General features: G+C 40.5%; 1 protein-coding gene across 3 annotated transcripts in view; it reads left to right on the top strand.

The window, feature by feature from the left end:
• Window positions 1-15326, top strand: part of ALK (ALK receptor tyrosine kinase) — a 316033-nt gene that overhangs the window by 252682 nt on the left and 48025 nt on the right. For all 3 annotated transcript variants that reach the window (XM_061475364.1, XM_061475361.1, XM_061475362.1), the window contains 2 exons: window positions 4853-5022; window positions 14423-14517. In XM_061475364.1, coding sequence (XP_061331348.1) covers window positions 4853-5022; window positions 14423-14517 — 265 coding nt within the window. The remainder of the gene's footprint in view (window positions 1-4852; window positions 5023-14422; window positions 14518-15326) is intronic.

Raw genomic sequence — 15326 nt, forward strand, 5'->3', positions numbered from 1 at the left:
CTTTAGGCTAAACAAGCCCACCTCTCCCAGCAGGCTGAGAGAGCTGGGCTTGTTCAGCCTGGAGAAGGTTCAAGGGAGATCTTAGAACAGTCTTTCAATACCTAAAAGGGGCTACAAGAAATGTGGAGAGGGGCTTTTGACAAGGGCCTGTAGGGACAGGGCAAGGGGGAATGGCTTTAAACTGACAGAGAAGAGATTTAGATTAGATATTAGGAGTAAATTCTTCCCTGTGAGGGTGGTGAGACACTGGCATAGGTTGCCCAGAGAAGCTGTGACTGCCCCATCCCTGGCAGTGTTCAAGGCCAGGTTGGACGGGGCTTGGAGCAACCTGCTCTAGTGGAAGGTGTCCCTGCCCATGGCAGGGGGTTGGAACTGGGTGAGCTTTCACGTCCCTTCCACCTCTAACCATTCTCTGCTGCTGTGATTCTGCAAGAGAGACTGATCATGCACAGTGGGTGATCTAGCCAAAGACCAGGTACAAGCCTAAATTGCTGAGCAGGTTTAATAGATGTCTTTTTGTATACTGTTTTGTGAAACCATTTCTCATTTCTAGTAAGAAAAACAATATTGCCAATGTGATAAACTTCATGCTTCAAGCATTGTTTATGTACAAAACTTAGAGACTTGGCAAAAGTTTCTGCAGCTGTCGTCTAATTCCATGTAAACCATATTCCAACCTGTGGCTTCAGTTTCTATGCTACCATGAAGTGTTTTCCAAGCTTCTTTACTGCTTGACTCACATTTACCAGGTCAGTGCATTCCCACCTGAAAACAACTTCACTGTTTCCTGCCCAGAAATTTCTGGACAGGGAATTCTTAAGACCCAAGACAAGAGTTATGTTTTTTCAGAAAAATAAATGTCTATTTCAATAATACGCACTTCTGGGTCAGGAAAATTTTGAGCAATTCCTTTGAGCGAGTATTATAGGCGGGAAGCAATGATTTTGGGCAGGAATGCCAAGTAATATGCTCTCTCACAAGATGTAAGCCTGTGCTGCAGAGTTGGGCGTAAGCAGCAAGATAGCCACCAGTGGGCTCCAACTTCTACAGTTCCTTGGGAGCGGATGCCTGTTGGCTTGTCTCCGTAAAAATATCTTACTCCAAGCTCTAGAGTATTTTCATCATTCCCCCTTTCTTTAGGTACTTCTGCTGAGAATGGACAACCAGTGTTTCCTGCCAGGTAGGGCCATAATGTTAATAGTCAGGGGCATTGCCACTTAGAAAAGGAGGAAAAAGAAACAGCAGCTCTCTGGAGCGCCCCTAAGGAATGTTGATATTTATGTGTGTCACTGGTCCTCAGTCAGACATCTAGACACTAGCTCATACTGGAATACTTCTAGTCATTAAATTAGATTCACAGGTGTAAGCCAGAAGTTTCTTGGTATTTTATTTCTTCTTTACATAGGGACAAGAAAAAATAAATAAACAACTCTCAATTATCAGGTGGTCTTGGAATTATGCAGTTTGTGCTTGAAAATTCTACCATCCTTGTTTATCTTCACCTCCCTCTTAAACTGCCAAACCCTGTTTATACTTACAAGGATTAGGTTTTTGTTCTTTTTGGATTAAGCCTCCTGTTTGTTAGTCCAGAAATTCCACAAACTCGGTGGCTAAGGAGAAATTTGGAGGCTAAGGTGGTGTTTGCAGTGCAGTGCATGTGGACATCTGACCCAAGGTTTGCCTCAATATGCTGTGTATTTACCATGGGCAATCTCTCCTTTTAATTTTCCCCAAATCAGATTAGAGTGTTTCATTTACTGAGTCAGTGAATCTGAACAGCTAATCACCAGCTCTGGTGGGTTCTAAAGCCAGAAAGTAAGGTGCTGTTGAGCCAGTGCCTACCTCCAATGCTTAATTAATTTCTCAGTGGTGTTTCTAGCTTCTGAATATTTTGCTGCTGATTTAACAGAGAGAGATGTTTGATACATAATGTTAGGGGTATGCCACCAACAGCCCACATTCAGATTTTTCCAAATGTGCCACTGCACTGCTTAAAGGAGGCATCGTGTGTGTAGTACCATCTGCCATCATTGATGCTGTATTGTGTAGAATGAATGCCAGCCCCATTCAGATGTCTCTACTATGGTATCCAGCCCATCATCTGCTGTGGTTCACTTCAGCAGGTGTGAAAAGGCCTGAACTGCCCTGCTGTGAAGCTTAGAAACCCTGGAATTCACAGCCAAAAATGCCCATTTGGACACAGTGCCAGTCGATTCACTCAGAGCCAGTTCATTAGAGTATGCATATTGCACTTTGCCAATGAGCTGATCTCCACATCTAATGCCAGCTACTTTTTTCCTTTGAACAGCTGACATGTGTGCAAAGGCATCCATTCCAATTTATCAATTGCTTCAGCTTTTGCTCTGGTGTTACGTTAATAACTATCAAAGTCTCACTCTTTTCTCACTTCTGACCATGTAGATGTTGCCTCTTGCAGTCTGGCACTTTTCCAGAAGAGAAGAGGTCGGAAAGCTCCTGTGTGGTAGGAGCTTCCGGGCTTTACCTCTCAAATTTTGAACAGTCAGAAGGGCACAGTGAAGTTGGTCCAACTTACCTGTATTAGAAATTTCACTTAGTGCGTTACAGTAGAGTTGGCGTTAGGGTCCTAAAAGTGCTTCACATGTAGACTCTGAGTAAGAAGAGTTGCTTTCCCTGCCATAGAGTGCTTTAAATGTCTGCTGTTATTGCAAAGTTATTTAAAAATCCCAACAATCTTTGGTCCTGATCAGTTTTCTCAAGAGAAATGACTTAAGTGGGTCTGAAAGGTATTGCAGTACTGTTTAGGGGAGAGCAATTTTCACTGTGATTTCAATAGCCTCACTTCATAGGCACTTGAAATACAAAATGCTCAACAAGTTCTTTCATCTTCATTGTCACCTGTCATTAAGACTGTGCACTAAAAGTTAGGAGTAGCCGTGTAAGTAGCAAGTTTGAAAGCATCAGCCTCCTACACCATAAACATTTGTCAGCAGCCTTTTCCACCAGTGTTGGTTCTGGTGAACTTGTAGGCATAAACTCAGCCCTCCTCGGCTGCTTCCCCAGCCATTGCTGTGTTGTATCTGAAGCAGCTCTTTGCAGTCCTGCTTGACTCTGCTTTTTCTTTCTGGTGTCTGTGAAGTGAAAATCCTCAGTTCATCCCATGGTCTCCACTGTCATTATAGAAATGGACGTGGGACTCTGTAAGTGCTTTTCCAAAGATGAGAGTGAGCTGGTAGTCAGACCTGAGCAGCCTCGGGTCACCAGAAGTGCTGTGCTTTGGAAGGCCCCTATGATGGTTTGCTGAACCACTCAAAACCTTACCCATCAGTCTTGAATGTCTGGTCATAATGTAACAAAATGGATTCATGGACCCATACTTGCATATCAGTTTGTACATCTTATCAATGCTTGTGTCACACACACTGGCAGTGCAACAGGCCCAGGAATTACTCCAGGCAAGTGCAGTTGAGTTTTGGACTCGAGAGAGAACACCACCACATCTAGATTTTTCAGTCTCTGTGATAGTTTTGCAGTGTAGTCAAAGTCACTGCTGTCTTTGTAGCTTTGGAGACAGAGGGGTGAACTACATTTTTTACCTACAATCAGTACTGATGATTATTACAGTGGCTATCTGGGATGTTGTAAGCATCAGCTAGGAATAGCAATGCTTCTGTCCTCTTGATGCCTAAATCTGTCTTGACTGCCAGGACAGACATACACCATGAGATGGGAACAGCAAACAAAATCTAGAGAACTAGAGAAATGGATACAAATAGTCTGTGCTGTCAAAGCAAGAAAGTAAATACTGTTATCAGGCATTCCTGTGTGAAATATAAATTCAGTTCCTAGCCTCCTGACTGAAGAGTTTGCTTTAAAGTGTTAAAACAGAGGGCTGTTTTTTAACATGCATGGATGCTAGCTACTGTGTTGAATACTTTCTTGCGTCCAAAAAAAGTCAATTTTAATGTACTTTTAACAAACATGTCCCTTCAGGATTCTCACCTCTACTGTTTAATTGAGATGAGACCCAGCTCCTGCATGTAATATATATACATGTATTTTACTTATGCTCATTATCAACAAAGAGCTAGGTCATCTTCCCAAGAAAATGAGAAGACTATGTTAATATAATATGGATTTTGACACTAGCCTGATGTCTGAAGAATTGTTTTTATTTTCATACAATGAGGGAGAGAAAGTCATAAAATGAGAAAACTACATGAAATAATTTTACATGCAGGGATAAATGCGTAGAAATGGACTCAATTACACTAAGTGTAACAAAAATGGTAGGGAAAGCAGTTCCCTCAGGTATTTTAATTGCTAAAAAATACTAATTATTACTGAACTTTAATTGGAAAGGCTGTAGAAACTTGGAAAGAGGTAAGGAAAAGATGATTTTTGAAAAGAGTATCTGGGGAATGAGGATGTGATTATTAATAGTGCCTGCTTATTGCAGCTATTATTCCTTGTGGTTTTGCTGCTGCCAGAATATAAATGTTTATTGCTGAAAAAATTGTTAGTCTTAACTTGAAACTCTTAGGTGGCATCTTGGGGAGGGTGTGATCTTCGTACTGCACAAGATAGAAGTATTAGCTTATCCTTTTAAAATTACAGACACATATGTGAAAGATGTTTTGGACTCAACTTTACCAAAGAGAAAGACCAGCAGCTCCAATATGAAATAGCATATACTAATTATTACAGGCTTCCACATCTGTGGAGTTTTCTAAGAGGATTACATGAGATAAGGGAGAGAGAACCAACTTTTTGGTGATTAGAAAAAGAAGAAATGAAAGAAGAGTTGGGAATTCTGTTAACTTTTGGATAATGTTTATGTGATGTTTAATTTTGTATGTTCTCTTTCTTCTAGCTACGAATGTCATGGCTCATCCAAGGTGTCTTGCTGGGAAATATATCCCTGGTGCTGGTTGAGAACAAGACAGGAAAGGAACAGAGCCGGACATTCTGGCATTCAGATTACAGCGAAGGTTTGGGAATATGGCAATGGATGATCTTACCTCTCCCAGATGTACTGGATAGGTATGAGTCTTTTCATCATTCTGCTTCATGGTGATCAGTCCATTCACTGCTAGCTACCTGTCAAAGAAAATAGCCAACATCATTCCTGGAAGTTGTTTCCTCAGGGAGAGGAAGCTCTTTGTTCCTGAGAGGTATCTTCTGTTAGGGTGGGGAGTGATAATAACTGAGTAGTTAATTTAGAGCAAAGCATCCAATTTTAGAACTCCTGAGTGGTGGTCTTGGTTTGCAGGCTGGGTCAATGGATAGTCTACAACAAGGTGCTTAAACTTCTGTGTCTCCACACGTGCTGATTTATGTAGCGTGTTTGAGCCTCTTATTTGGTCTGCTAGAATTGGATGTGAGCTTCATATTTGATTTTTCTTCTGGGTATCACAGTCCTCAGTGTTCAGTGGGTCTAGATGTGAGGATGGAAGAGATGGGAGAACTCGCTGCAAAATCAGACAAGGATGCATCTGAACACCTTTGTGTTAGCTGTAGCAGGAGGCTTAGCTTAATAAAGGGCTTTCTCAGTTGTGACTGTATTCTGGCTTTAAGCATAAAAGATTTATCTGGTAGCATATGCTTATTTAGAGTGTTGTTTTAGCTGTGTCTTACAAGTCAGCTTTAAGGGAACACTCTTGTTCATGGTTTACTTTTTGTGTGTGTTCTGGCTTACGGGGTTTATAGAGAAGACAGAGACATACTTCACCTCCTGCTGCCCTGGCCCTTAGGCTGTAAGACGCATCTACAAGCTGTGTCATCACCACTGGTGACCTTTGTCTTTTTGGAAATTTGTGCCCTAGAAATAATGGATTTCATTAAGTGATAGTTTGCCTCATAAGAAGTTTGAACAAATACTATATGTCTTTTATCTTCCTGGCTCTTGGGAATGCACGTAGGCTACAGATACAACAAGGACACTGCTGATACTTCAGTCCTGAATGTATAATTAATATGTGCACTTCAGATATTTAAAAAATACTAGCATTAGGCTTATTGTGCAGTCACTGTTGAAATACCATTTCTGGTTGCTTCTTTCCCTTCAGTGGTGTTTCCTTTGAAGAATGGTATATTCTGCCATTATTATTTACGCAATTTCTTTCCTGATGTTGCAGAGAAATGTTTTGTGCCCGAATGACTCTGTACTCCTACTGTTGCTTTCCTTTAAATTCTCCCTGGTTGCACAGTAAGGCAGAGAATACTTTGATCTTAGGAGCCGGGCTAGGAGTGGTTCATGTGGAATCATAGATTCAGCTGATACTATGGTGCTGACTATATGTATGAGATGCTGCCACCCTTAATTCCCATTACTTACAGAGAAAGCCAGCTGGGTTCACTGAGGGAAGGGAGCTTGATGGAGATTAAGACATAAGCAAGAAAATCTTTGAAGTCCTGGTGTCTCTTGCAAAGTTTTTCTCCTCATTTATTCACAAAAAATGCACTGTTTAATGGTTATTTTTTTTTAAGATTCATTTAGTTGAAACCAGTCTTCCCTGAGTAGGAAGAAATCTCCTGTGAGACTTGGAAATGCTGCAGGTGTTTTTTTCACTATCTCAAAACCTGCTTCTTAGGAAATATGGACTGATGTGTAAGTTAGGAGGGAACTCTGTGGAAGGGTACACTGAAATGGTGCTGGGGAGGCTGCAGTGAATGAACTTTGGAGATAAATGGCAGTTTTGCTGAACTGTAAGAAGTATTTAATTGATGTGAACGAAGTGCTGGTGTTGCTAAAAGCTTGCTGTGTCTCTCTTTTCCTGATCAGTTCCCGTGTCAGTAGCTGTGAGGGTCTGTGTTAGAAGCAGCATGATGCTGCAGATATTCCTACAGGAGGAGCTGAATGTTTAAATCACTTCACAGAAGTAAAGCTCTTGAAGAAAGAATACCAGTGCACCAGTTCCACAAAAATTAAAGCATGTTCCATTGTGATTGGGAAGCTGAATGAGAAGTTTTATTAATGACAAGATAATATGCTATAAAACTGCTTAAAAGCTTGCTTGTTCAGAAGCTGCTTGGCCATAATTTCCATGTTTGGCTTATAGCACTTCAAAGAATCATTAGGAAGACTTCCAAGAAATTAGATCAGCTCTATCTTTAGAAACAGATATTTCTTAAATGTTTTATATCCCTTCGGCTGTTGGGGGGAAATTGTATTTTGGCAGAAAACCACAGCTAGAACATTTCAGGTGAATTGGCAGGAACAGAAAGGAGGGAGAAGTATGACAAAGAAGCAAAATTGGCACTGAGGGATGTTGGATGTCTAGCACTGCAGTAGCCTGGGCAACCCTGGACACATGCTTAATTTCCAAGAGTAAAATGAGGAGAATATTGTCTTCTTTTCTCCCATTTGATCCATATCAAAGAATCCAGTTGCAATTTGATCCTGAGTGAGGTCTTACCTTTTCTGTGTGGACTTAAAAAAGTCTGAAGTTCTGGCTTTATGCATCTTCCCAAAGTTAGCTATCCTTCCTTTCTCTGGAATGTGTTGTCAAAACAGTTTGGAGAGTCAGCTCATGTGGTGTGTGGATTACCAGAGCTGTAACCCAATTCCCAAGGCTCTCTTTTGTGGGGGGGGTGAGGATGGGCAAAGGCTGGTGAAGGATATGCCATCAAAGCAGCTACAATTAAAGAAGCCACTCTGGGGCAAGAGCTCCTTGAACTGCTGGATTGTGCCTACCAGAGACAAAAGACCTACCAGAGGTGCTGTATTTTAACTTGCCACTTAAACGCACTCAGCGTGAGCTAACAATCCTTGCTCTGCTTTGTTTGGCAGATGATAATCTGCATAGAGAATTGGTCTTCTTACTTAATGGAATTTACATTAATGCAGTGCTAAAATATTTGGGTTGAGGGTAGTGTAAAGCACCCCATTATGGTAAAATGGTTGTACTTGATGAAAAATTACTATTTGTTTTCCAATTATAAGTGATGAACCTGTTGAGGGTTGTTCTTTTTCAGCTTCACAGAAATGCAAGTAAGAAATGGAGTCTTGAAAGCTCTGTTGTAGTTGGTAGTTTGGGCTTGCTTTTTTTATACATATGTTTTTAGGTAGTAAGTAATGTGAGTTTAAATTTTAGTAATTATATAGTCATGGGGATGTGACAGCAAGAGCAAACAGAACCCTGCTTCTACAGCAGCTCCTATCCAAATGGCAGCCAAAGCAGCTGGGGACCCTCTAGCTCATTGCTGCAGTAAAAAGTAGTTGTCTCATAATTGTACCCCTCTGCTGTGTTCCTACCAGCTGTGGCTAAGAACTCTTCTTGTCTAGTAATTTCTTCTTGCATTGCTCTGTCTCTCTCTGACAGCTCCTTTCAGATTTTCTTTCTAATAAGAAATAACTAGTAAGTTTCTGGGCATCATGTTTTTCGTGAAGGAAGAAAAAGAAATGAAATGTTCTTGGCAACATTTTATAAGCAGAGGCTTGTTTGACTCCTGTTATTCCTGACCTTTGTTCCCATTCTGCCTTGAAGGAACAGGGACCCTTCATACAAGTTAGATATGTTTCTCCATGTACAGGTATACATTAAGTGGTCACATCTACGCCCAGATCTCTTTATTCTTTCTTCTTATACTCATCCTACAAGCCTAGCCTGCATTGCTCTTGACATGGTCCCACATTTGTTAAAAGCAAGTGAGACTTTGATACCCATATCACTCCTCTTCTGCTGTGTAGTATTAACTATGTCGGCCAATGTCCTCCTTCTGAAATATTCTGCTGTTGGCTGTTCTGTTCATCTGAAAAAGGGAGTTTTGGTGACGGTGTGAGCAGAGTACCTGTGACAGATTTTGTACATGTATCTATTCTGCATGGTTGCCTTTAATAATACCTTTAAAACACCTTTGAATCTCATCCTTTATTACTAGCTATTAAGTAACTTCCTGCATAGCATTTCTGTCACTGTGAGTTTAGTTAACATGCTTATATTGCTACAAATAATCTCATTCCACCTAAGTATGTCTTTTATCCCAAATAGTAAGTATTCCTTTGTGAAGTGACGCTAACAATGTGTCATTTGTAACAGAGAAGTTAATGGGAACCTGAATGAAATAAGGGTTAGTGACCTGAAAGTTCTCCATTTGGTAAGTGCCTCAGTCTCAAGCAGGTTCAGTCATAATTATCCTAGTTAGGTAGACAGAGAAATCAGTTCCATCAGAGGCAAAACATTACAAGTTAGGAAATGGGATCTGTACGTACAGGCATGCTGTGATTGTGTCACTGCATGGGGGATTAAGTACAGAGGAGATTACGTTCAAGCTTGGTTAATAATCCCTATCTTTATGATAAAACAGAAAAAAAAATATTATATAAGCCTTTCTAAAATAATGGCATGAAGACAGCTACCTGAGTGGTTAATGGAAACCTGAACTGTCTGTATGAGCCAGGGACAATATTGAGGTGGAATTTAGAGTTGTTACTGAAGGGAGGGAGCTGCAGAATTTACACAAAATTGGCTTGCTGAGGTCTTCAGGAATAGTTTCTATTTCCCTCTAGAGGAGGATATAATACACCTAGAAGTTGATTATTTCTGTTCAGTGAAGACCTAAGGATAGGTGACATAAGTAAACCAGTTTGTCCTCATGGAGGCTATACTAACATAACTGTAGATGTCTTTTCATATTTTTACCTCTATTATTTCCCTGTATAAATAAGCCTAGATATTGTGGGGGGAACCAGTCTTCTGTTAGGAGCAACTAAAAAATAAATAAGCAAAAAGACCCAACTGAACAGAAAACCCAGGATGATATGATGAAGCTCAAATACTGACTGGTCTGAAATATAACGATCCTAAGGAATGGGGAAGATTATAGCCCAGAAGCTTTGATGTATCCCACTTCTGTCAGCTCAAACTGAGTTGGAATGTCCTTGGTCCTGCCTTTCAAGGAACTGTTCATCTGGATTTAAATTTCACAAAGAAATTTACATTCACAAAGAAATTTAAAGAAACAAACTCAGAAAAGCTTATTGGTTATGCCTTTGATAGCACTTCTTATCTGTGACTCTGAAATAATTTGATCAGTAATCACCCCTGGGAGGTTTTTGAATTTCTCTAAAACTTGTATCCTTCAGGCAGCTGAGCTGATGTTCTGATGTTTGTATGAGTTGCATTCACAGGTTGGCCGACACTCAACCCTGTGGGATGTAACTTGTACTTCCCAATTGTCATACATCTAAGGAATTTTTTTATAGCTGTGCTCCTAGGGTCAAATAGGGCAAAAGAAGAAACAGATAAGTAATTCCCACCAGTCCTCAAGTAATGATTTTTTGACTAGCCAAGCTATTAAAGCCTTTCACAGCTGTATTTTCATTCTTGTGAAGAAATCTAGCTTGCAAACACAGGCCTACCTGATCAGGATTTGGATTCCATGTTAAGGAAGTTGCTGAGATTTATTAAGCAACAAATTCATGACAGACTTGCCAGCAGTAAGTTTGCTGATTCTATAGAATTACCTTCAGAAATACTCTTCCATGAACGTCCACTAACATGGATCATCTACAGAACATTTGTGTTTGTAGTGAATATGTTTCCAAAGTGCTGTAGACAAGTATCTGTGCTGAACAGGTGCAATTTGAAGTCCTAGATGTGTAGTTATCTCACCCTGCTTTGATGGAGACCTCATAGCAGCCTTCCAGTATCTGAAGGGGCCCTACAAGGATGCCAAGAGGGACTCTTTTTAAAGGAACTGTAGTGATAGGACAAGGGGGGTAATAGGTTCAAACATAAACAGGGGAGATTTAGGTTAGATAGATATAAGGCAGAAATTCTTCACTGTGAGCATGATGAGGCACTGGCACAGGTTGCCCAGAGAAGCTGTGGCTGCTCCATCCCTAGCAGTGTTCAAGGCCAGGCTGGATGGGGCTTGGAGCAACCTGGTTGAGTGGAAGGGGGTTGGAACTCGATGATATTAAGGTCTCTTCCAACCCAAACTATTTTATGTTTCTATTTGTGCAAAAGTATATGTGAGACTCTGTCACCTCCAGCATTACACCAAATCACTGCAGTAAGGTGCTTCTGGTGTTTCACTATCGCCGTCCACCAAAGTCAGTGGGAGTTGTTTCACTGATTTCAGGGATCAAGCAGAAAAAAAAAGTAATGGAGGGGGCAAGGTAATGAGATTGTGGGGCTCTTTTCCATCTCACTGATGTGTGACATTTCAATCTTCAGTTTTGATTAAATTTCCCTTAATTAGCCCATTAAGCTAAAACCACCAAAGCTAATGATTAAAATGTTGGCTAACTGATGATCTGGTTTCAGTGGGATTTGAAAGGCATTATATTTCTAAATGAATAGTGACATTAAACTGGAGAAGGGAAAATGATGAACTATTTGTTGAAGAAATGCTGGTCTCAAGAGAATGTTTGTACTAGAACTGCATTTGTGTAAGGAAAAAAAATCAGATCAATAGGCAACCAGGGCAGCACTGATGGTCCTAACAGTGTTTAACATTCCTTTGGGTTTTGTATTTTGGAAGCATTTCTGTCGTTTTTTTCATCCCTGGTGAACTTCAGGCAACTTCTCAAGTGTTCTGGTCCCAGTGTTCCTGCAGGTGAAATCAGCAAGGCTGTCTTTTAACTTGATTGAACTGAAATAAAAGTAGAAAGCAATTTATTGTGTTTTTATATGGACATGTTAGATAGCACTCCCTTCGGTGACAGAAATCCTGGTTTGTATCATGCTTGTCTGTTCTCAGGGGCTGGTAATTCCCCTAAGAACAATCCTTTATTGTCTGAAGAGGTATGACAGGAGCAGTGCATCAAAGGATAACACCTTGGGGCATGAAGCTTAGGTTCTGCCAAGGAAATTGCCTGAAGCCGTTTTCATAAGTATTTAGTTGCCTGCAGGTACAAAGAAGGTGCGCAGTAGTCTTTGAAGAAGTATGTCTCTTTTATGCAACCTGAGATAAGAGTCTGCAGAAGTGGAGGGAAAAGCTGATGTGGAGGAACTGCTTATGTCTTTGTAATTCATTTCCCAACCTTTAGCATTTCACAGAAGTAAATACACATCAAAATGTGCACATCTCCAAGTGGCATTTAGTGTACATCCCCAGGAAACAGGATGAACATCAGAGAGTCAGTTCCAGTAGACCCTTCAATGTAGCACCAACATTCACTGTGTGCAGGACATCGATTTTCAGATACAGCCAACTGTAAGCTGAATCTTACCTTTTCCTGGAGCTTTCAGTAGCACACAACAGGGAGGGAGAAGCTTCTACTGAGCTGTGGCCTGTAGTTTAGAGTTATGTAGGTCCTGGTTCTCCATAACATACCAAACTGGGACCTCTGGTGGTTCAGGACCTGTTTCACGTATGATTCATCTCTGCTGCTGGCACAGTAACTTACAGTAGATCAGAGCCCACTTTGTCTGTCCAACAGCTTCTGTTTAAGACTCACATGGCATGTCTGGAACTGAAGAGCTTATGTTTATGCTTGTAATTTCAGTTGAAGTGTTATGGGATGTCAGCTGTGCAGCAAATGAGGAGGAGGCAAGGGGAACAGCCAGTGTAATTGGAAATCAGTTCAACATCCAAGGATTTTACATTCCTTCCAGTTTTCCTCCTAGACATACCCAGAATGGGTTTCAGGTATACTAAATAAGAACTGTGAGGTTTCTGGCAGTGTCAGACTTTGTATGAATTGAGAAGGCAAACAATAGATTTTTTTGATCTTCAGATTTGTTGGGATGAAGCCACTTTTTGAATTGATCAAGACAGATCATTTAGCAATGAAAATAATGTTCTGCTATTTGGAGTTTCCTTTGGTGCTAGGGATATTCTTCCATCACCCTATTCACTGTTCTTTATGTCAATCACCTGCTTTTTTGTAGCAGCTGCTCATATTGTTAGAACATAAAAAGTCAGTTCTAGGAATATCTCCCTGAATATCTCCCCATATATCTCCAGAGAGCAAGAAATTTCAGTATTGAAGTATCATTGTTTTGCTTTAGCAGAAGTAAAGCAGGAGGAACATAGTAACCACATCAACTCTTCTCTGCTGTAGGTGGACCGTGTTCAGTTCTAAACCCTTTGCACCTTCCAGGGGTTGTCAAGAGGGTTTTCTGTTGAAGTTTTTGCTTTGGTTGGGTCAGCTTTTCTGACTGTGTGTCCATCTATAGCTTAGCAAGAGCACCCGTTGCAGAAGCAGAAAGTGTTTTGGATCCAGCACTGTGAATGAAGGACTAGAGTCTGTGAGAATTGAAAAAACCTGCTCGTGTTTAGATGCTTGCTGCAGTAAAGGGACAGGATTTCTACAGCCTATTTAAATAAACAGGGCTGCCCCTCAAAAATACCTTGTTCTGTCGTCAGTTTCTTGTCTAAACTGGAACACATGCAAGAATTCAATTTCTGGCTGAATGTTTCTATCTAGAAGACGGAGTGGGAACCATCAGCAATAGATCTACATTAAAGAGACCCGTGAATGGCTTAGCTTCTCCTGGTGTAAAACATCAAGATAAAACAGAGAATGAGTTTTAAATAGTATGTTGTGTTCTCTTGCAGCTTGGTCTACAGCATGTAATAGTTTCATGTTTTTATAGTCTTGATGCAACTTCTCAGCATGACTTCAGGGCCATGGTTGGCTGCTTTTAGAAATTGTTCTCCTTCCTAAGCAGAATATTATGATTTTATGTGGCAGATATGCATCAGGAGAACATGAACTTGCTAAGCTACGAGAAAATCTAAATCCACGAGTGCATTAACTTAATGCATGGTCAATATACTATCACATTTGAAGTATTTTGTTGTTGGTTATTTTTGCTCTTCCTGTTGACTTGTAATATCACTGAGGGTGAATTTACAGTGATCTTTCTTCTGGTAACATACAAGTGGCAGAACTTCTGGCGAAAGCCAGCTGAGAGTGTGGAAGTGATTTAAGGCAAACCTGCTTAGCTTTTACAAGAAGATAATGAGTTCTGTTCTTCCTATGGACTACCCATAGTGTCAGTTCCTCTCTTTTGTGACTGCCAGAACTGTTAGATATCCTTTGCTTCCTAGAGGGTGGATCAACACCAAATACTTTGTAAATTGGTTTCAGCCTTTGATTGCCAGTTCCTTTTAGAAACTCCAAATTACTTCAGGAGCCCCAGCCTACTTATTTTTCTTACCACTTTAGGGTGTAAATCATTTGTGAGAATAAAGTCACTCAGGTGCCTGAATTTGTGTGTGTGTGTGTCAGAAGCCAGGGGACTTTATTTTCTGTCCTCACACATACACACACATTTGCATCTACTTTCTGTCTCTATATATTAATGTACAGGTTCATTCAGATCATCTTTGAGATCTGGTGAGGATATTTTCTCTGTCAATTTAATATTATTAATAAAAAAAAAGAAAACCCTTTCTTCCCCATTCTAAAACTGCTTTAATTGTGAAGAGCTCTGGGTTTCATCTCTTTAACAGAATTTAATCCCTGTTCTTCCAATCTGTGCAGGTTTTGGTTTCAGATCATCGCTTCATGGGAAGAAGGGTCTGATGCCATTATTGCTTTTGACAATGTCTCCCTTAGTCTGGACTGCTATTTAACAAGTAAGTTTTCCTTTTATCTGCAAGTGACTTGGCTTTTATTTCTCATGTAATTGAAATTTGGAAAGGGGATGAAGCTGTGGGGAAAGGATTTGGTGGTGTAATCTTCAAAGGAGTCTTGAAATTGTAAAGGTATGTTTCAGAAATAACTGTGCTTACATTATTAGTGGAGCTGACCAATGAATGGCTTCCAGGTTTGGCAGTACGTGGGCAGTAAGACATACGGTGTGGGAGAGTCAAGTTCCAGCTGCGACAGTAGCATCACCTATCTGCCCAGCCTGATGCAGGAGCCAATTTGTGATTATAGTGTTCCACATGACCTGGCTTGCTATGTGACAGTTATCAAAATGAATGACACTTGGACTCTGGCTAGGAAAAGACGCATCCTGTGATTGACACTAACTTCGCAGTAATGCTGGGCACAATTCTCCAGTTAAATTAGACCACGGTTATTTTATTTGGACTGACGTACATTTAAATCTGAAGTGGAAACCTGGATCTCCGCTCTCTCTTGGGAAAAATTTGGATTCTGATCCAGACTTTGTGGTTGACTGGCCTCTAGAATATGTTTTGTCTATACCTCTACTGCCAGATTTCACCCCATTTAGATCTTTATTGAGCATTTGTGTCTGGCTTTATCTTTCATAATCTCATTCACAGTGAATTGCTTAATTTGTAAATATGTTCAGTGATGTGTCACTGTATATCTCAGACCAACAACTTGCATGAGGATTGGAGGATTGCTGTTCTGAACACTTGAAACGTCTTCCTTGGGTAGGGGTGTTGGCTGGGGTATGACTCTTCCCATTTAT

The sequence above is a fragment of the Pezoporus flaviventris genome, unplaced genomic scaffold (genome assembly GCF_033815535.1).
Source record: "Pezoporus flaviventris isolate CSIRO_AGI_PZ_B2104156 unplaced genomic scaffold, CSIRO_AGI_Pfla_v1 ptg000083l, whole genome shotgun sequence".
Classification (NCBI taxonomy): Eukaryota; Metazoa; Chordata; class Aves; order Psittaciformes; family Psittacidae; genus Pezoporus; species Pezoporus flaviventris.